The sequence below is a fragment of the Marasmius oreades genome, chromosome 2, assembly GCF_018924745.1.
Source record: "Marasmius oreades isolate 03SP1 chromosome 2, whole genome shotgun sequence".
NCBI classification, from domain to species: Eukaryota; Fungi; Basidiomycota; class Agaricomycetes; order Agaricales; family Marasmiaceae; genus Marasmius; species Marasmius oreades.
The window spans coordinates 2,107,518-2,128,040 of NC_057324.1; the positions used below are offsets into that span (position 1 = coordinate 2,107,518).

The 20,523-nt window shown below is 47.9% G+C and overlaps 5 protein-coding genes across 7 annotated transcripts; 3 read left to right on the forward strand and 2 right to left on the reverse strand.

The window, feature by feature from the left end:
* Positions 1 to 164: 164 nt before the first annotated feature.
* On the forward strand, positions 165 to 9,840 carry E1B28_004330 (uncharacterized protein; the record flags this gene model as incomplete). The annotated part of the gene is made up of 13 exons (XM_043148797.1): positions 165 to 1,223; positions 1,276 to 2,351; positions 2,409 to 4,416; positions 4,469 to 7,390; positions 7,452 to 7,874; positions 7,927 to 8,034; positions 8,086 to 8,286; positions 8,334 to 8,536; positions 8,589 to 8,826; positions 8,876 to 8,962; positions 9,021 to 9,198; positions 9,248 to 9,399; positions 9,448 to 9,840. 13 exons carry the CDS (start codon positions 165 to 167, stop codon positions 9,838 to 9,840), a joined length of 9,048 nt encoding a protein of 3,015 aa, XP_043013399.1.
* Positions 9,841 to 9,861: 21 nt separating this feature from the next.
* E1B28_004331 (uncharacterized protein) lies at positions 9,862 to 12,351 on the reverse strand. 2 transcript variants are annotated; one of them, XM_043148798.1, is made up of 11 exons: positions 12,189 to 12,351; positions 12,076 to 12,125; positions 11,998 to 12,023; positions 11,857 to 11,947; positions 11,735 to 11,804; positions 11,592 to 11,684; positions 10,866 to 11,538; positions 10,638 to 10,808; positions 10,484 to 10,576; positions 10,096 to 10,424; positions 9,862 to 10,037 (listed from the first exon to the last, which is right to left on the reverse strand). In XM_043148798.1, exons 1-11 carry the CDS (start codon positions 12,348 to 12,350, stop codon positions 9,963 to 9,965), a joined length of 1,833 nt encoding a protein of 610 aa, XP_043013400.1. In that variant the 5' UTR covers position 12,351; the 3' UTR covers positions 9,862 to 9,962. The 2 variants fall into 2 exon arrangements, with proteins under 2 accessions (XP_043013400.1, XP_043013401.1); XM_043148799.1 differs by having other exon boundaries at positions 10,096 to 10,576.
* A 135-nt stretch (positions 12,352 to 12,486) lies between these two features.
* E1B28_004332 (uncharacterized protein) lies at positions 12,487 to 14,019 on the forward strand (the record flags this gene model as incomplete). Its single annotated transcript, XM_043148800.1, has 7 exons — positions 12,487 to 12,736; positions 12,790 to 12,845; positions 12,902 to 12,924; positions 12,978 to 13,223; positions 13,284 to 13,582; positions 13,642 to 13,890; positions 13,943 to 14,019. 7 exons carry the CDS (start codon positions 12,487 to 12,489, stop codon positions 14,017 to 14,019), a joined length of 1,200 nt encoding a protein of 399 aa, XP_043013402.1.
* A 133-nt stretch (positions 14,020 to 14,152) lies between these two features.
* Positions 14,153 to 16,423, forward strand: E1B28_004333 (uncharacterized protein). Of its 2 annotated transcripts, XM_043148801.1 has the most exons (10): positions 14,153 to 14,346; positions 14,401 to 14,466; positions 14,524 to 14,670; positions 14,724 to 14,919; positions 14,978 to 15,133; positions 15,196 to 15,372; positions 15,433 to 15,442; positions 15,500 to 15,853; positions 15,908 to 16,095; positions 16,160 to 16,423. In XM_043148801.1, the coding sequence occupies exons 1-10, from the start codon at positions 14,192 to 14,194 to the stop codon at positions 16,364 to 16,366; spliced, it is 1,656 nt and encodes a 551-aa protein (XP_043013403.1). In that variant the 5' UTR covers positions 14,153 to 14,191; the 3' UTR covers positions 16,367 to 16,423. The 2 variants fall into 2 exon arrangements, with proteins under 2 accessions (XP_043013403.1, XP_043013404.1); XM_043148802.1 differs by having other exon boundaries at positions 15,500 to 16,095.
* A 53-nt stretch (positions 16,424 to 16,476) lies between these two features.
* E1B28_004334 (uncharacterized protein) lies at positions 16,477 to 20,519 on the reverse strand. Its single transcript, XM_043148803.1, has 12 exons — positions 19,656 to 20,519; positions 19,511 to 19,597; positions 18,982 to 19,456; positions 18,838 to 18,934; positions 18,639 to 18,784; positions 18,532 to 18,586; positions 18,326 to 18,480; positions 18,011 to 18,270; positions 17,799 to 17,949; positions 16,812 to 17,746; positions 16,590 to 16,762; positions 16,477 to 16,526 (listed from the first exon to the last, which is right to left on the reverse strand). Exons 1-11 carry the CDS (start codon positions 20,496 to 20,498, stop codon positions 16,724 to 16,726), a joined length of 3,243 nt encoding a protein of 1,080 aa, XP_043013405.1. The 5' UTR covers positions 20,499 to 20,519; the 3' UTR covers positions 16,477 to 16,526; positions 16,590 to 16,723.
* Between the last annotated feature and the right edge of the window lie 4 nt (positions 20,520 to 20,523).

Sequence of the window (20,523 nt, forward strand, 5' to 3'; positions counted from 1 at the left end):
CGCTGACAGAATCCCGCTTGTTGTTTAAATTACTTCTACACGGCTTTCGTGTGACTCTGGCCAACCTCAAGAAGTGTAATGCACCTATAGCAGATGGAACTCTTATTTTCCGGGTGTTCGAAGGATGCATTCGGTGCATGTCTTATCTTGAACCGGACGCTCGCATGAACGAGCCCAATGACACAATAGATTGGTTTGCTTTGATTCTGCTGGAGGTCAATCTTCATGTTTTCCAAGAAGTGTGGACGCAGAACGTGGGATATTTCTTCGAGTGTGCTCAGCGAAAAGTTGTCTTGATGAACGTCTGTCAATTCCTTTTTGCCAAGGAGTCGACCTCCCCCACCCTCCTTGCTATCATTCTCAGATTCCTCGTCGACAGGCTTCCTGAGCTCGGGGAGTACGATGATCTCAAGGCCGCAGCTACCATTCGCCTGTACAAGATGGCCTTCGGAGCCGTCGCGGCTCATCCTGCGAATAACGAACCTATCCTGGCTTCTCACTTGGCTAAGCTACTCATGGACTGTTTCCCGCTTGCCACCAAAGCCACCAAGCCAACTCATTATTTTCATTTACTTCGAGCACTTTTTCGAGCGATCGGAGGGGGAGGTGGTCGGTTTGAACTACTCTATAAAGAGGTTCTTCCCCTCCTTCCCGACATGCTGGAGTGTCTCAACAAGCAATTGCTAGCGTCGGAAGGCCAAACCAGGGATATGATAGTTGAGCTGTGTTTGACCGTCCCTCTTCGATTGACACATTTACTTCCTCATCTATCATATCTCATGCAACCCTTGGCTCTAGCTCTACGGGGTAGCCAGGAATTAGTCTCGCAAGGACTTCGAACGCTTGAATTATGCATCGACAATCTCACACCAGATTTCTTGGATCCCACCCTAAGCATAGTGCTAAGGGAGCTCATGGAGGCTCTGCACAGCCATTTGAAACCCCTTCCCTCAAATCACCTTCTGTCCCATACCACTATCCGTATTTTAGGAAAGTTGGGAGGCAGGAACAGACGTCTGTTGTCCAAAGAACCTGCTCTGGAATACATACACCACTCAGATCTCCCTAAGGTGGCAGTGTCGTTTGGAGGGTCCTTGCAAAAAATTTCTATGCAACCAGTCGGGACACTCGCATCCCGCATTCTAAGCAACCCTACGAATACTACCGACACAGTTCTGGCCTATGACTATTTGGAAAAATGCCTATGTTTGATGGTCCACGATGTAGGTCGCGTTGCGTATTTCTCATCTTCACTTCCGCTTAATATTCTGTTAGGGTGTCAAAGGCCGTAATGCGGAAGAATTCTTCACGAGGGCGTTAGAAGCAATCTTCGATGCAACGAATATCTCCGATACGAAGGAGAAGGCTGAGCAGTTTATCCGAAAGCTCTCTCTGGCCATTTTTGAGATAGAACTTCGAAAACCTCACAGCCGGGAAAACACTCAGCGGACTTTACTCTCTCCTTTGTTGGATGCCATTCCTCACGCCTTGGCCCGTGAGAATGCTGGCCAAGCTCGAGCCGCGCAAGACCTCATGACATCAGTACTCGAGGACCTGGTGGCATCGGCTCGACAAAACATTACAATCGTCCCTGAGATCTATCCCGTTCTCCACCAGATTGCCAACCGTTTCTGCTCCTTATGCTATGACCACGCATGGCCAAGAAAGGCAGCTGGTTGCATCGGCATCAAAGTCATGACAACTACGCCTGAAGTAGGAGAAAAATGGGTTCGCGACCGGGGAGGAGATCTAGTTCGTACACTCATACATGTTTTGAAGGACTTACCAACCGACCTTCCTGATGTCGCCAATATCGTCGATCTTCTCACGACCGTCATCAAAATAGGCAGCGCTGATTTTGATTTCAGATCTGCGGAATCATCAGTAGCCCGCTCGAAACTACTCAATCTCGCCGGAATCCTGTTTCCAGAGCTTTCGAGCATCAATTCGGCCGTTAGACAGGCCGTACAGACCTGTATTGGCCTTTTGGTCGAGTACGGTGGGTTATCCGCGATGGAACTACTTACCCCTCATCGCGAACGAATAGTTGTCGGTATTTATGCCAAACCACTTCGGGCTCTACCCTTCCCAATCCAGATTGGTATCATTGAAGCCGTACGCTACTTGATCAGTCTCGATCCACCTTTGCTGGAGTTAAATGATGAGCTTCTCCGTCTCCTGCACGAAACATTGGCTCTGGCAGATGCTGACGACAACTCGTTACTCAGTAGGAACAACGTCCGTCAGGGGGTCATCGAAATGACGAAGCTCAGGGTCGTTTCAATAAAACTGCTGACTGCATCCATGCCGTTGACCGATTTCTTCTCCAGACAACACCAAACGAGACAACGGTGAGTTCAGCTTGTTCGTTGTTATGTCAAATGGGAGCTTACCCGGGAGCCTTCCAGAGTTACTGGTGTCTATTTCAAATCCTTATATTCACCTTCTCTCGAGGTGAAGGACGTTGCACACGAAGGGTTGAGAATGGTGCTCCTGCATCAAAGCAAGTTGCCGAAAGAGTTGCTCCAGACCGGCTTGCGACCGATTCTGATGAACTTGGCCGATCCGAAGCGGTTATCGGTTCCCGGACTTGAGGGGCTCGCTCGCCTGTTGGAGTTATTGACCAATTATTTCAAAGTCGAAATTGGCCATAAGCTGTTAGATCACTTCCGAATAGTTGCCGACCCACAGATGCTTCAAGCATCCTCCCGCTCACCGTTGGGAGAGAATGAAGGCATCACGAAGCTCGTACGACTGGCGAATATCTTCCATCTCTTACCCTCATCAGCCAATATATTCTTAGAGAATTTGGTTAATGCCATTGTGCAAACGGAAGCACAGATGCACTTCTCTGGCCAGAGTCCATTCTCTGAACCTTTAGCCAAGTATTTGGATCGTTACCCCGTGGATGGCGTTGATTTCTTCATTCGCCATCTCAAATTTCCACGGCATCTCCGCACGTTTCGCAGCATGTTGCAAGCGGGTTTGGCCCCTAACCTTTTGCGCGTTCTGGCTTCTCGAACACACCTTATCATGCAACAAGAGCTCAGAGGACATGAGCAACCCCTTCCTACTCTTTCATTGTTCTGTGATTTAGCCAAGTTGATACCCGACTGGATCAGAGAGCACAAATGTGTCGTACCAGTCCTTCTGGAGATCTGGCGTTCCAGTGACCCTCATGTTGAAGATACTCCTGGGGCAATATTGGATATGATACAGCGTCATGAACACTTGATTGACATTTTCCGACACGCCCTACAAGACAGTCCTCGAATTGATCTCATCTTCGAGATCATAGTCGTTTACACACGTAACCTAGAGATCGACCTCAACCGACTGACAACATTCCTCTACAAGCACGTTGCACTCAGCGAGGATGTGTTCTTCCAACGGAGTGCCTTGTTGCGATTCCTTACATGGTTCGACGGGTCTTCAGCAACTTGGTCTCACAAGGCATCCTTTATGCGTTATGTTTTGACACCTACACTTCTCGTACATGCACACAGGTTCCCTTCAGCCCAGCACCTTATCGACGCCTCGTTTATTAACCGCGTCCATCGACTGATCTGGCGGCGTGTCACAGAATCGGCTACCTTCGCAGATGCTGACGACATGTTCAAAATCGAAATTCTTCATTTTACCACAGTTCTTGTACAACATTATTCACACCTTGTTGGTCATCTGGCAAAAGATCTATTGAAATGTTCTTGGCATTATATCGGGACTACCGATGATCATATCGTCAAGCAAACCGCCTACCTTCTTAACGCTCGCTTCTTCGCTGCGTTTCCCTCTCCATCCAAATTCATTCTTCGCACTTGGACCGGACTTCTTCGCGCTCCTTCCGAAGGGACTACACCTCAGCCTCCAACCACACTACGGTTCGAAGGATTGATCGCACTAGCTTCGTCTCTCTCTTCTGTCGAGATGGCGGACAATGGTTACCCACAATGGGCGGTAACGGCCCGACGCTTGTTAGCAGAGGAAGGGTTATCTCAACTGACTATATTCTACCTCATTGTGAAACTACCCGCCTTATTCTATCCCGTTCGGAAGTTATTCGTGACCTACATCGTCAACTCCTTGCAAAAACTTGGCCTAATAGTGAACTCAACGACAGATTCAAGATTACTGTCGATTGACCTATTACAGGTCATATTCAATTGGGAACAACAAGCCCAGGAAGATGCCCGTGGCAACAATAAATCTGATGAAAACACAGAGTGGTTCACACCCTTGGGTTACCGGGAGAATATAGTGAGCTATCTTGTTCGCCTCGCCACTCTAAATCACGAGATCTCCGGGCGGACCATCATCATGCCGCGTGCGATTCCTGTTCTGCAGCAGATGATTGGTCCCAACGGTTGGACTGACGTTGCATTCGGTCTCCGATACTTCTCTAGAGCCCTTGAGCAGGTAACTCCCTGGTTTCTTGATTAAGAATGATTTGCTGACTCCACGTTCGTAGAGTGATTTTACGTCTGAACCATTGTTGATTCATGCAGTCGCATCGGCAAAGACACTGCAGATCATATCCGCAGAACAAGATGATACTTGGTATACTGCCAATGCTTCCACGCTTGAAAGACTGGTTCGCAAAGGAATAACTAGCGATGATCATGGATTACATGATTCTTTACATCCCATATTCGCGCGTCTGGTCCGTCTTTTCCCTCTCCCGAAGGAGGAAGAAGAGCAACAAAGCGAACTATCGGAGTTCCATTCATTCATCTACTCAGCAATCGGGGAAGGTTTGCGAAATACTACAGGCCTCCGAGGCATCCTACTGATGCTCAAATCAGTCGTTGAAGTCGTACCGGAGCGCGTTGAGGCTTTCAGTCAGCTTCTAATGAAGCTGCTGGGGAAGGTATTGAAAGAGCACATCAATGCACCCTTATCAACAGTGCTGGACAGTAGTTCGCGTTTGCTCATCTCTATTCTCGATATATGCCAACTATCAATGGCGTTCCTCGGTGAACAAAGGAAATGGATGCTCAGCAACCTCGTCGTCATGGTGGAGAAATCCAAAAACCTCCCACTTTGCCAATACATCCTCAACCTAGTCAGAACCTGGACACTCGTGAAGCAAGATACCTACCCCACAATGAAGGAGAAGGCACAGATTCTTCTCAAGATGGTCTCATTCGAATCACGTGCTGATAACCTTTTCCACTCCTTCCTCGAACTGGTTTATGAAATCTACACAGAACCGACCTTACGAAGAAGCGACATGACTTCCCGCCTCGAGCCACTGTTTTTTGTCGGCTGTCGGGACAAAGACTCTGCCCTCCGTGAACGGTTCATGGATCTTCTGGATGTCAGTGTACCGAGGTCCCTGTTCAGTCGCTTGACGTACATATGCGGTGTTCAGAACTGGGAACCACTTGCCGACCACAACTGGATATACCTTGCCCTCCATCTGCTTCTTGGTGCAGCAGATGTGGATGCACTCGACCGACGGAACTCATTCATCCCGCCGACTTCACAATTCTCTCGTCCAAAAACACAACAAGTTACGCGGCCCATGCAGCATCTGGTATTCCTCGACCCTAATGCCGCATACGCCTTATGGGTCAACTCATTCTCCGCTGCATGGTCCTGTCTATCTCGCAGGGAACAAGGAGAGATTTCCCTTCATATGATCAACCTCTTGAGTAAAGACTATCATATTAAGCAGTCCGATGTACGTCCCAACGTCATTCAAACCCTGCTGAGCGGAATACTTGAATGTTCGCCACCAGCAATTATGCCACCTCATCTTGTTAAATATCTCGCCAAAACGTTTGGCGCTTGGCACGTATCCCTCGGACTTCTGACAACATCGTTGGAGAATTTAAGGGATGACGAGCCGAACACTCGTGATTATATCTTTGATTCCCTCGCGGACCTTTACTCTGAGCTGGCAGAAGACGACCTCTTTTATGGGTTGTGCAGACGCCGATCCTTACACCGAGAAACGGAAGTTGCCATCGCGTTTGAACAAAACGGGATGTGGGAGCAGGCCATCACTGCCTACGAAAATGCGCAAAGCAAGGCCCGTTCAGGTGCCATACCGTTCTCAGAATCTGAATATTGTCTGTGGGAGGATCACTGGATCTTGGCGTCGGAGAAGTTGCAGCAGTGGGATATCTTGTATGATCTCGGGAGGAACGAGGGCAATCATGACCTTATGCTTGAGAGTGCATGGAGAACCACGGATTGGGCCGAGAACAGGGTAGCGTTGGAAGAACATATGGCTCAACTTCCTGAGGTCACAACTCCTCGTAGACGAGTATTCGAGGCTTTCTTGGCGTTGTTGAAGAATCCTGGTGGGCCTGAAAAGAACGTGGAATTTACGCGTATACTTGAAGACGCCATGCAAATGACGCTTCGCAAATGGGTGGCTCTACCTCCTCACTTGTCCACAGCTCATGTTCCTTTACTTCAGCACTTCCAGCAATTTGTTGAGCTGCAAGAAGCGGTTCAGATATTTGCTTCCTTATCTTCTACCAACGCACAGAACTTGGAGAAAAAGTCTGCGGAATTGAAAATGGTTCTTCAAGCATGGCGCGAACGTCTACCAAACATTCATGATGACATAAGCATTTGGAGTGATCTGGTCGCGTGGCGCCAGAATGTTTTCCACGCCATCAACAATGCCTACATTCCTCTCATTAGCAGTGTCACTCAGGGAGCGACAAATAGCAATGCAAACACCTCTGGTTACAGAGGCTACCACGAAACAGCATGGATCATCAATCGCTTCGCTCACGTCGCAAGAAAACACGATCTTCTGGAGGTCTGTTTTACCTCATTGGCTAAAATATACACGTTGCCAAATATCGAAATATCTGAAGCATTCCTCAAGCTGCGGGAACAGGCAAGGTGTTACTACCAGAAACCCAACGATTTGCAATCTGGGCTAGAGGTGATCAACAACACCAATCTGGTGTATTTCTCTACGGGTCAAAAGGCGGAGTTCTTCACACTGAAGGGCATGTTTCATGCTCGCTTTGGTCGTAACGAGGATGCGAATACCGCATTTGGCCAAGCAGTTCAGACCGACATGAATCAAGCAAAATCGTGGGCAGAGTGGGGACGATATAACGACCGCATGTTCAAAGAACAGCCTACCGAGCTCATGCACGCTGCCAACGCAGTGAGCTGCTACCTCCAGGCAGCTGGTCTCTATAAAAATGGCAAGAGTAGGCCACTCCTCATTAGAGTATTATGGCTACTCAGCGTTGATGATAACACCTTAACTATCTCACGCGCCTTTGACACTTATAAAGGGGACGCCGCGTTCTGGTTCTGGATAACTCTCATCCCCCAGCTTTGCACGTCGCTCACCAATCGTGAGTTCAAGCAAGCTCGATATCTGCTGTTCAACTTAGCTAGGCATTACCCTCAGGTAAGTACAGTATGAATTTATACAGGTCTTACGACTGGCTGACGCTTGTTCACGTACGTAGGCTCTCTTCTTCCATTTGAGGACAACACGGGAAGAAATTGTCAACATGAAGCGAATGCCTGCTCGTCCTGTGCCACCTCATGCCAACCAGGCATCTTCCGCGTCTCCTCAGCGCCCTACTGAAGCGACTAACGGCCAAGACGGTTCAGCCACCGAGGCCACAACTCAAGCACGCCCTACAGACAATAACGAAATGGTCGATTCTCAGCGGGCAACACAAAACGGTGTCCAGAACCCGGAACAGGGAGGTTACCGGCCAACATGGGAATGTGTCGAAGAAATAGTTCAACTTTTGAAGACGGCATTCCCTCTACTTACTCTCAGTTTGGAGACCATCGTTGACCAACTGATAACTCGTTTCAAGCAAACGCCTGAAGAGAACATGTACCACCATATATTCTTACTTCTAGGTGATGCTATGCAGGCAAGTTGGCCAGTCTACCCATTGAGCTTGACTGACTTCCGGGGTTGTAAAGAACTATACATTAAGGATGAATCAGCACGACGACGACGGACAACTGACCCCTCAGACTGCGACCACGCTGCAGCGTGTGTTTCACGGATTACCTCCAGGTCAAACGAAGGTGCGTCTTTGATATTCAGCCGAAGTCTGAGAGTTGATAATCCCATAACAGAAAGACTGGGAGGAAGATTTCATCAGCAACAAAATGTCACATTATGAATACATACAGCGTTTACAGCGTTGGAGGAATAAATACGAAGCCTTGTTAGACTCTCGACCTTCGCGACCGAGTTTGGACATCTTGAGCCATTACCTGACGGAGTTCCAATACAATAAGGTGGATGAAATCGAAGTGCCAGGGCAGTACACCGAGGTAAGTGGGCCGCGCGTTGTCTCTCCTTGGTTCTCAGGTTCTTGTAGGACAAAGACAACAACCAGAACTTCGTTCGAATACAGCGACTTGACTCCAAATTCGAATACACGAGGTCTCAGGGGTACTGCTGGAGGCGAATCACCATCATTGGCAGTGACAATTCGAAGACGTCGTTCACAGTGCAGAATCCTTATCACCGGACCTTCCGTCGAGAAGAAAGGGTGACCCAAATCTTCCGAATGTTCAATGGGTCCGTCCAACCTACTAGTAACCGAACGGGACTAAACCTTCATAATTTACAGTGTACTTGCACGCAAAAAGGAAAGCCGAAAACGGAACCTCTTTTTCCATATCTCTGCCACTGTTTCATGCTGCCCAAACGTTCGCCTCTACCAGTCAGACTCGTCCTATATTTCCTTCTCGGATATCCTCGACCTGCATTGTCAACAAGCGGGTATCTCCAGGGAAGATCCCATCCTGTTTTCAGGGGAGAAAGTGAGGAAAGTCTTACGTGAATTTCGTCAAACCAACGGTCGTACGGTGTGTACTGCTTTCTGAAATTTAAGGATGATGTTGATGATCTCCACAGCTTAACAAGGTTGACTACCTCACCTTGAAGAAGGGTATCAATGACGAGGTGATCGCGAAGATGGTTCCAGACGATATCTTCACTCGGGCATGTTTTTTTTTTTCGTAACGACATCATTGTAGCCCTCGCTAACGGGACTTTGTAGTATATGGTACGCACAATGGCCGGACCGGGTAATCTGTGGAGAATGCGGAAGCAATTTGCTTTGCAACTCGCTTCCGTCAGTTTCATGACGTATCTCCTTTGCATCGCAAGCAGACAACCCTCTCGTTTCTCCGTATCTCGTTCTAGTGGATTGATAGCCATGACAGACCTTTATCCTGGTGAGGATCTGGTTCCTATCCTTCCCTGACCCACTCTCATCTTAAACAGGCTTATCGAGTCAGCAAGCCGTTTTCGCAACCAACGACGTTGTTCCGTTTCGACTCACTCCGGCCCTGCAACATTTCCTGACGCCAATATTCATTGAGGGTATCCTGACATCCTCATTGATGGCGATGGGGCGTTCGTTGACAGAACCTGAGGTGAAGACTTCAGAATTCTCGCATGAATGCTGCTAACCGGAGAGATAGTTCTCCTTGGAGCAACAGCTGTGCTTGTTTGCCCGCGATGAGGTATTTGGGTGGCTGAATCAACAGCAACAGCATCAACGCCAGAACCCTCAGAATCCGAACCCTCCCAGCGCACCGATAGCTGTAGACCTTACATTCCGACAATACGTCGCAGCCTTAATCGATGGGGTTGTAAGTCGCGCCGAAACTATGGCATGTAAGGTCGAACGAGAACAGGTCAATCTCAGCCCCGTGGACGAGGAACTGATACTGACATCAACTTTGTCCTTGCAGGCGCTTCACGGTCTACCAATGTCAACTCCAGTGATTAGCACTGTGGTCAATCTGATTTCAAGTGCCATGAACCCAGTCCAGCTGACCAAAATGGGCGATATGTATATACCTTGGTTTTGAATGTCCTCTCTAAGTTTCGCATTGCTAGCTATCTGATCATATTTGTACTATATGTAGCATACATTCAACAAAGTATTGTATTGTATTAATAGAGCGCAGAAATGACTGTGCTGACTCGAGTACTAACGTTGTGAGCCTCGTAGGAATCCTTCAGTCTGGCGAAAAGTCTGGATGTAATCCTCGCAGTCAAGCATCATCTAAATGAATAGGTGACTGATTGAATTTCGTGAAAAGCAAACTGGAAGCGCTACCCACATCTTCTGCCATAACGTAGACATCTGATCCGGGTCGATTGTACATCATTGCATTGGCGAACATGAGATATATATCCCGTTGGAACTCAAGAGAGTTGGTGATCACGCCGTCTCTGATCTTTGTCTTCACAGTCTTCAGATCCATCGGTCTTTTAACGATATCGTGATAATCGGGTGCCTCGGAGTCTCTGATTGGATTGTGAAAGATGGTACCATTCCGGTGTTGGGATATCTGCGAATGAAGCATTCCGATGACGTTCTGAAACTTTTTGGCTGGAGTTTGCGCATCCGCCCGACGGCGAGCGCGAGCGACCGATGCCGAAATTGAGCCTATGTACTTTTCATCATCGGCTCCACCTTCTACTGAGCGACTTGGAGTAGACACTTGCCTGAGTCTTCTTCCTCCGCAGGTTCTGAACCATCCCTGGCACGTTTCTTATCGCGTGTATCATGATCCTCGAGAACCGATGCCCTCCGTTTGCCTGTGTGGTGAAAGTTGTATGAGTGAACTCAGGGTCAACCAATGTTCAGACTGGAACTCACCTTGCTGTTTAGTCGAGATGGCTTCGGGGTCTGGTGAACCGATATCTTCAGGTTTTCCGTCCTGATCTTGATCTGTCGGCAGTATTTCAACCGCTGCCGAAGATTTACGGCGACGACGAGCCTTTGCAGCACGGGCAGCAGCCGCTGAAGATTTACCGCGGCGAGAGGCTTCTATAGGTGACTGATTGAATATGCGCTGACCTTCGGTAAGTTAGGTAACCAACTCACTACGATTCTTATGAATATTGAGAGGCTCGTCATCTGATGATTCACCTCCATCTTCTGCAGACACGGGCTCTGACGTACGTTCAACCACAGGCCTGTCGTTATTATGATCCCCTATATGTGGGGATGTGCGTTTGAGGGTTTCAATAGGTGGTTCAGAAGGTCCAGAAGATCCCGAAGGTTGCCCCTCAACTTCCATTGGTGTGGATATCTCGCGTTGCGGCTGAACGTCCGGAGAACTGACATCAACAGGTTCCTCCGTACGGATTTGTTCAGCGCCACTCGGAAGATGAGAAGTTGCCTCATCGACAACCATACTATCTTGAGCTTCGGGGACAGAGTCAGAAAGTTCCAAACCGAAGGAATGAACCTGGCCCGGTTTTTGTTGCTCTGGTTCTCGTGGTATATCTTCATTTTCCTCAGTTTCAGGTTCGAAAAGGTCGTCTATCTGAATTGGTTGAGGAGACGGTGCGTTTGATAAACTACTCGTATCGTCGTCGGCCTTCTGTGTTGCCTCCTGCTCATCTTTCGTCTCGCGATCTTTAGTCTGAGCGTGGATAATTTCGGTGTCCGACAAACCGAGTTCCCGTGCACCTTCAGTGGGTTCCGGGCCAGACACCGCACCTGAAGGCGGTTCTTCCGGGTCCCTACTATGAGCTTCTCGAGAAGGCTCGATCTATAATTACCATGTTTAATGCAAAGTTTCCAACGAGAGGCAATTGACACTACCTCGGTAGTGGAGGTGAAAGTTACACCTGGAGTGCTTGAGGAAGGTTTTGCGGCATCTTCCATATGAAGTTGGGTGGCTTCATCTGTTCTCTCCTTGAGACGAGGTCAACATGAGGCGCTGTTACTGATGAGGACATGCGAACTTTGGACTCGAGTTGTATTACCGCACTATTTTGACCGTTTCGAATGGTTTCAATCTCGCTCCATATTCTCCTGTTCGAGTTCATCGTGAGATTATCTTACAGAGTAAGCAGTGATGACCTACTTGAATTTCTCCTCTTCTTCACCAATCAATTCTCGTAACTGGATATATCGAGCTTGATATCGTACTTTGGCTAGCTTCAGATTGAGAGGTGCTTGCAAAAAGTGAGAGGATGACCAAAACAGGTGGCTTGGAGTATCCTACCACGAACGGCAACATCTTCTTCAGTGCTATGCGATCGAGTAAATTGTACGAGCGTGATTCATAGAAAGTGATACCCACATTTCAAGAGAGGCTTCCCTTCTGAGATGTGTGTAGAATGCTTGACAGGACTGGAGAAAGCGAATATGATCATGAGGATGGATAACAGCCGTTCGGCAAGTCGAAAGACAAACTTGGGGGGTAAAAAAGGACTTTGGATGGGACAAAAGAGGATGCTTGGAAAGAAGCTTGGCTACATCAGACCAAGAATCTCCACCTAGTTCATAGACGGCCTGTGCAAGGATTAAAGCGTCGAGATTCGTGAGGGCAGACACGTCTGGATCGCGTCGGGTCATTGGAAAAGGCTGTTTACGTAATGTATGTGACATGGGCATGCGACATCTGTGACATGACGTTATTCGCACCCCGTTGACGTTCGTAACCACCCAACTCAACCAATTGTCACACTACTCTTTCCTTTCCTCCACCACCATGAAGCTTTCCGCAGTATTCCTTGCTCTCATTCCTTTTGTTTTTGCAGACGTTCATAAGATCAAACTAGAGAAAGTTCCTCCCTCACTTCCCAATCCTGACCTTGAGGTTCTACACCTTGCAAACAAGTATGAATCCTCTTCTCAGACCCCTCTCATGGGTGCTGGAGGGCAGGGAAGGCGCTTCAGGCAAGGTGACTTGTACTGGACACAGGAAATGGCCAAAGGTGGCCATAACGTGCCCCTTAGTAGTACGTGTTGTCGTTTCATCCTATTGTCGGTCGCCTATCAATGCGTGCTTCAGACTACATGAATGCACAATACTTCTCGGAGATCTCTATTGGAACACCCCCGCAGTCGGTCAGTGTGCAGGTCCAATTATCAATTTCAAAAGAATTGACTAATTCGCTCTTTAGTTCAAAGTCGTATTGGACACAGGGTAATAAATTAGTAGTCCTTGATTCGCCTCGCTCTTTAACACACCTTCTACAGTTCTAGCAATCTTTGGGTCCCGAGCAAGAAATGCACATCGATTGCTTGCTTTTTGCATACCAAATACGATTCCTCAGCATCCTCTACGTACAAAGCGAATGGTACCGAATTCGAGATCCATTATGGTTCCGGGTCGATGGCCGGCTTCGTTTCCAATGACATAGTCGCCATTGGTGACCTCAGCATTACCAATCAAGATTTTGCTGAGGCAACCCAAGAACCAGGTCTCGCATTTGCATTTGGAAAGTAGGTGATACTCTCTTTTCACCTTCAATAGTTCTGTTGACTTCGTAATCTCAAATCAAGGTTCGATGGCATCCTAGGCCTTGGATACGACACTATCGCCGTCAAACACATGACACCACCCTTTTACAACATGATCAACAAGGGACTACTTGATAAACCTGTCTTTTCCTTCCGCCTCGGCGTATCAGAGGCAGACGGGGGTGAAGCGATTTTCGGTGGTATCGATAAATCTGCCTACAAAGGCGATCTCACATATATACCTGTCCGTCGCAAGGCGTACTGGGAAGTTGAACTGGAGAAGGTTGCATTTGGCGAAGATGAACTGGAGTTGGAGAACACTGGTGCTGCTATTGATACCGGTGAGATTGTTGATAAAAATCTTATCTTCGTCCGTTGACGATTGTTCGTTGTAACCAAGGAACCTCCCTCATCGCTCTCCCCACTGATATGGCAGAAATGCTTAATGCCCAGATTGGTGCAAAGAAGAGCTGGAATGGACAATACACGGTCGATTGCAACAGGGTCGCCTCCCTTCCTGCACTGACACTCACTTTCGGTGGCAAGCCTTTCCCCCTCAAAGGCACCGATTATATACTTGAAGTACAGGGAACTTGCATCTCCTCCTTCACTGGCTTAGATATGCCTGGGTCTCCATTGTGGATCATTGGTCAGTCAGGTTCTTAGTTAAAACACTCACAACATTGAATTTTCTTTCTTAGGCGACGTCTTCCTTCGACGTTATTACACTGTGTACGACCTTGGAAGAAATGCTGTTGGTTTTGCCGAAGCTGCTTAAGACTTGGAATATTTCTTCAGCTCTATGTAGATTACATTGTTTCGCGTTTAGTTAGTTCTTTGTCATTGCAATCGTGACGATGAAAGTTGAAAATGGCAGAAAGGACATTAAACAGTGTTTACATTAATGCCCCATCAATATCTTACTCCGACGATCCCAATGACCTGAGAAGATGTCCTCTATGTACTCATATCCTATCAACCGCGGCATACCTTCATGGTTTACCACCTTGCAACACCATAAACAAGTACTGTCTGGTATCTTTCGAAGCAACATCCTCGACCGGGTGAACGTTTTAGGAGACAATCGCGAGCTCGGACATACAGGGTTTGGATTATTTCGACACGCTCGACATTCTAACGAAACGGTTCCCTTATGTAGTTGTGTCAATGCCTTGCACTGGGCTCAAAATGGGGAGCTGCTCTTGAGTGCAGGCGATGATAGAACGTTAGTTTTGGTTGTGGTATTATTATTCAAACTTTTGACTCACTTTATCTACACCAGGGTACAAGTTTGGCGGATGGACTCAATCACTGCCCAAGAATTCCCTGCTACGTGCAATGATTATCCTTTCGTGTGTCGGACTATCATTAATACAGGGCATCGAGCGAATATATTCAACGCACATATGCTTCCATACTCGTCTAGAATGTGAGTCGAACTTTCTGACTTTTGTTGTCTGAGAGTTGAAAGTATTTGCTTAGAGTAACCGTTGCAGGCGATAATCAAGTTCGTGTATTCGACGTGGGGCATGACCATGGCTCTATGTCCTTTAGAAGGGACAGAAGGAAAGAATATCATACGGAACACGCTCAAACCCATACTTTCCGTTGCCATACGGATCGAGTGAAGAGAATAGTGACGGAAAATAGCCCTGATCTATTCCTGACGGTTTCAGAGGTATGTCAAACATGACTCTCGCTACGGTACTGCTGAAGGACTCCTTCCTGAACATAAGGACGGCACAGTTCGTCAACACGATCTACGGACACCTCATTCGTGTCGTTCTGGATCTTGTTCTCCTCCAATATTAAACGTAGAGCATGAACTGTCCACGCTGGCCCTTTCTCCCCTCACTCCCTACCAGCTAGTCGTGGCAGGTTCGTCGCCCTATGTGCGTAATTCTACTCCTAAAGAGAGTTCCTCACTTTAAACTATGTTTCTTCTTGCTCCCAGGGTTACCTTTTCGACCGTCGTTATACTGGTCGGATTCTCCAGGAAGAATGGGGTTTGCGACCAAACGGTGTCACGACTTGTGTCAGGCGATTTGGACGACCGGAGGGAAGTAGGCGCCAGGTCATGCACCGTGAACACATAACTGGTGCTAGAATGGCATCAGAAAATGGACATGAGGTGTGTACGCACAGCTTTCGAAGAGGAACAGTTTATTCACTAGCACGGTTGCACTCAAAGGTGCTTTTATGTGTGTCCCTTTGACCTTCCAAACCACGCAACGGATAGTCACCGTGTGTTTTTCTAGCGTATTCAGGAGACGCCATTTATCTCTACTCAACCCTTGACGACCCCGAGCCCCCGAGACCTTCCACATCCATGCTGAAAGCCAAGTCTAAACGCCGTAAGATCTCTCCATTTTCTGCGGGACAGGACGAGGATAGCTCAAGGGGATCAGATGTTGAATCCGAGCTTGAGATGGATGACGATGGTAGTAAAGCAGGCTCTGATAGTCCATCCTTAGAGACAGAAGAAGACCATGAAGTGGAAGATGACGAGGATGACGATGAAGAAGATGACAACGCCTTTAATCCTTGGGTTCCTGTGATCATGCCTCAAAAGCGCTACGCTGGAACCAGAAACACGGACACGGTCAAGGACGGTGAGGTTCTTTTGTGCATGACCCGCTACCATGCGTAGTGAAAATTTCCCTCAGTCAATTTTCTCGGCCCTCAAGACGAATATGTGACTTCAGGGTCCGATGACGGCAATTTCTTCATCTGGCGTAAATCGTCTGGTGATCTTCACGGGATATACGAAGGAGACGGTAGTGTCGTCAATGTCATCGAACCCCACCCAAAGCTTCCACTGGTAGCAGTGAGTGGTATCGACCATACTGTCAAGGTTGGGAATCTCTTTTTTTCTTTTCTTCCAACAGTTTTGCTGAAGTTCCGAATCGATTGCCCAGCTTTTCGCTCCAACACGGGGTGAAAGTCGATTTTCTAGAATGCAGGATGCTGAGAATATAATAAAAAATAATCAACAGCAAAACACGAGAGCTTTCCGAACGATCCCTCGGGTTGACTTTATCCACCTGTTGATGTCAATACAGGCAGCCTCACGAGGAGAGGGCTCGGACGACGATAGTTCTGTGAATGAGTGTATTAACCAGTGATATCCTTTGTACTTATGTAATGTTATTCTTGTAAAATTAGATGTTCAAGTACAGGTATCCGTTTGTGTTAGAATGAGGAAGTGCGAGGAACACCGGCGATCAAGGTGGACCTCAAGGGAACCTTCACTGAGTAACGAACAGATGGTATGACTGCATCTCTCTTCATGGCGAGAAAACGAGTAAGAAGTTACAGGATTAGTATGAAAAGTCTGGACGACCGCACCTATACTAGCGTCCGAGGTCAGCATCAAGGTGGGCGTGGTGAGTACAAACTTAATATAATCGTTTTCGAAGTACATGTTCGTGGAGATACACTGAATACAAAAAAGAAACAGTCCGTAAATTGAGAGAAATTATCTACTGTGTCCGTTGTCGTGGCTGAAGGTTCGGACGCATCTGTGGAACGTCAGTGCTTGTAGGTAAGACTTGAATAAGAAAAACAAACCATCTCCTTGAAGATCGGAAGTAGTTGCGGTATATGAATTAGCTCGGGAGGTTGCAAACTTCTGCCCTTGCGTTTGTTAAGTTTAGGCGACGAAGTTCCACTATTGTTGTTGGGAGGGTGTTTGGGTACAGGGCTCGGGGGAAGAGGTTTCGACATGGCAGTACGCAGAGGTGTCCGGGGCGTTCCAGGCATGGAGGGAACTGGAGGAACATCTTCACTACGTCGTGATGGTCGAGTCAGTGATATCAACGAACGAGAGGTCTTCAAACGCCCTGGAATTCGCAGAGAAGTAGACCTCTGGTTTTCAGGCGGTCGAGAATTGGAGCGTAGAGGTGAGTGCAGTGGGGCTGGTCCCCGATGCGACGTGTCAGACCGTGCTGGCCTCAGTCGGGATGAATTTGGTATCGACGAGTCATCACTTTCGTCCTCCTCGCTTTCGTCCGGGTCATCTTCCGAACTGGAATAATACTCGCTCGAATCCTCATCCTCATCCGTCTCCTCGGCAGCGACATCAAACGCATCGCCTTGAGCAAGTTCTCCGAAGCTGATTTCTCCAACAACGCCCTCTACTAGAGCTTTGGTTGCTTCATCTTCAGCATCGGCATCGTGTTGTCCTCGTGTTCGACCGAATCTCCGCCTGATCTTATCCTCGTAGAGAACTTTGAGCTTGTAGTGATACAATGCGACTTTGTCCACTTCGGCCAAGATATCAGCTCGTTCCTTTCCCATGTAGGGAAGAAGAAACTCCAAGCTAAGAGGGGAGCCAATTCCTTCTCTGATGACGGTGAGAAAGAGCTCTATCCACTTCATGAGACTGTCGAATAGACCTTCTCCTTTCGAGTGTACTTTGTGAACAAAGTTATAAAAGGATTGCTCGTGGCGTTTGATGAGATCTATGAATGTCTGCACCGTCCGGTCAGGATCTTCTTGCGAGACTGACGGATGCTTTAGACCGACAGTGATCGATAGTGCAAAAATAAAACTCACGATCTTCATTCTGTTCCACTGTCCTAATGAGATCATTGATAAAGTTCTGGAGGTCTCCCAGAGAGTCCGATATACTTGCAGCACGGTATACCTGGGCCAGTGGTGCATAGAATATCGTGATGATATCCTTCAGAAGCTCTGCAGTAAAACCCTAGTAGGAGACGTTGAGAGTTCAGATACCCATTAAACTCAAGCAGCAAGCAAAATCTTACTTCAAAGATGAGAGCAATCAACTGTTCTCTGTCTCTCAGTCGCGAATAGAGATGGCCCAGCACTTTGAGATCTTCGTACAGCCATCCATCGTCATCCTGTGGTCCGTCGTCGTCATCTGAGTCATCCAATGTTTCCCGATATCGCATGTAAATGACATAAGCTTTGTGCGCCTTGGCTACTCGATGTAGTTGCGTTCTCGACAGAACCGGCTGGTCCCCAGAACGAAGTATGATTGTAAGAAGGTTGAGGTTTTCAGCCGCTACACGAGACAGTTGAGCACCGGATACCATGAAAAAAGGGGAGGACAAATTCACCAGCATCCGACTTGTAGGTAGTCTGAATTTCTCGTGAAGCGTACACAAATTGCCGTATCTTTTCGCACATGACAGGATCCTCTACTTTCGCCTTGACAGCCTCAATTTCTTCTTCCAGTTGCTTAACCTCTTCTGTTAAGGAGCCTGTGAACATTCTACTTATCGAGTCAGACTCCAGTCAATCTGGGCATAAAGTGAATATCAACCTCTGCAAAAGACTCCGTCCACCAAAGGGTTGAGCAAGGAAAAGATCCAAAACACCTGGCATAGGTGAGCAATCGTATAATCACCGGTTAGAGTAACGTAAACTTACTACGGATCATCCCGATGGGATTGGTAATCTTGAGGGCAGTTTTGAGCATGAAGTATGGCATCAGGCCATGTAACCGCTTCAAACTTGCGAACGTTTCCGAAGCTCTGTCGGAAGCAACTAGCTGTTGGAATACAGTGGATGCCAATCTCAAGTATTATATTGATAAGCATATATATAGGACATAACGCTTGTCACTCACGATATTCGAGCCCACTCAATCACACTCTGGTAATTTGGGGGTAGATCTCGCACATGTGGGGTCACTTTAATCGTAGCAAAAACCGTAGTGAGGCCATCTAAAGGGAGAATGAGTACCGATAGACCTAAGTTGATTGAGGATTACCTTTCCCCATGACATCCCCTTTGACTTCACGAACAGCCGAACGTAGCCCGTCCACACGACTAGCAATTTCTGCAGCAAATTTCTTCCTCCCTTCCTCCCTAGCTTTGTCGGCCTCTTCTCTCCATCTTGCATCTTCAAGCTCTTCCGAAGTTAGCGTAGTTGGGCCAGATAGAAGGAAGGATCTCAAGACAGGGGAAGATGCGGTGGTAGGTAAGGAGAGTAGAGAATGTAGGTAGGCGCGCAATGTAAGCCTATTCTTCTCCCTGGAAAGAAGTGATGGATGCGTCGGTTGGGAAGGCGAGAAGATGTAAGATTCGGGTGATCCAACTGATTGTTCATCCCATGACTGCTGGCCAAACGTCTGCCTCTCCGTGCAGGCAGGAGTTGTTGGGGGTGGTGAAGTTGGCGCGTTGACTGCGGTACGATTTTTAGGTGGAGGTGAGGGTATTTCCTCTTGAGAGTGGGCCTTTCTAAGCTAACCGACCCGGTAAGCAAGGGTACACCAACCAAACATGTTCATGTTTTATACCTCGTTGGCGAGAGTCCGAAAATCGCCGTATCTTCTTGAAACAAACCAATCCGGATGATTGGATCTGCGTGTTCGGATAATAAATTCCTGCATATAAATTCCGCATAAATGATATTGAAGGGATCGAGATCGAGGAGAAACCAACCTCATGCATTCGGCTGCGCATTCTGCCCTTATCTGTCACCGTTCTAACGCTGACGATATTCACTTCAAAGATTTCTTTCCGCCTCAAGTTCTTCGCCTCTCTTTTCTTCGCCAATGTTTCTATCCGGTCGAGGTCTGACTGACTGAGGCGCACCACTTCTTCCCGTTCTACTAGCTTCGTAGCAGCGCCAATGAACAACGATAGATTTCTCTCTATGCGAGTGAGCAGCTTCAGTCGTGAGGTTTTCTCTGCATCTGAATCATCATCAAACACGGAAGAAGGCGAGAGATTGCGCGAAAGCATAGCACCGATGAAGGGCTGAAGCTTTTCCGAGTAGAAATCCTTCGGTGCGGCGGCCATGAAGGGAAATGTCAGTACAAACTGGCGAAATATGAATCGCAGAAAAGGAAGATCGATCGGCGGGGCATCCCGGGGAGGAGCAGTAAAAGGTGGGCCGAGGTAAGAAAATGTAGATATGTTATTGGGTGTGGTGGTAGTGATAGCATCTAATTCCCGCTGGAATTGGAGGTGGATTAAGGTTTTCTTGAGGTAATGTGCACGTAGAGGCGTTAGGATCTCTGAAGGGTCAGCATGTTCTTGAAAATCGTGCTGCAATGTGTTATCTATGAGAGATGAAGCTCGTGGGCCATTGCTTGGGACAGGTGGTTCATCGGATGGTAAGGGAGGAAGATCACGGGTGGGACGTCGAGGACGGGCTAGAGGACGGGTTGGAGGCGTAAGGGGAGTGTTGGAAGCGCTCCCTTCGGCAGCTTCGCAAGGAATGGACGATGATGAAGTGATGGTAGGCACCGTCGATATCGTGGGGGTCACCGAGGACGACATGAAGGATGACGAGCAACCCGCGATG

Bases quoted from the DNA above. Each gene is read 5' to 3' on its own strand.
- E1B28_004331 (XM_043148798.1), bottom strand. From the start codon at position 12,350: ATGACCCGACGCGATCCAGACGTGTCTGCCCTCACGAATCTCGACGCT. The intron at 12,126-12,188 runs GTTTGTCTTTCG...CGCTTTCTCCAG, and splicing joins AGTCCTTTTTTACCCCCCAA to TCCTGTCAAGCATTCTACAC. The intron at 11,948-11,997 runs GTAGGATACTCC...ACTTTTTGCAAG, and splicing joins AGAAGATGTTGCCGTTCGTG to CACCTCTCAATCTGAAGCTA.
- E1B28_004333 (XM_043148801.1), top strand. From the start codon at position 14,192: ATGTCCTCTATGTACTCATATCCTATCAACCGCGGCATACCTTCATGG. The intron at 14,671-14,723 runs GTGAGTCGAACT...GTATTTGCTTAG, and splicing joins CTTCCATACTCGTCTAGAAT to AGTAACCGTTGCAGGCGATA. The intron at 15,134-15,195 runs GTGCGTAATTCT...TCTTGCTCCCAG, and splicing joins TGGCAGGTTCGTCGCCCTAT to GGTTACCTTTTCGACCGTCG.
- E1B28_004334 (XM_043148803.1), bottom strand. From the start codon at position 20,498: ATGTCGTCCTCGGTGACCCCCACGATATCGACGGTGCCTACCATCACT. The intron at 19,598-19,655 runs GTTGGTTTCTCC...ATTTATATGCAG, and splicing joins TGCGCAGCCGAATGCATGAG to GAATTTATTATCCGAACACG. The intron at 18,935-18,981 runs GTAATCCTCAAT...TTCTCCCTTTAG, and splicing joins AGGGGATGTCATGGGGAAAG to ATGGCCTCACTACGGTTTTT.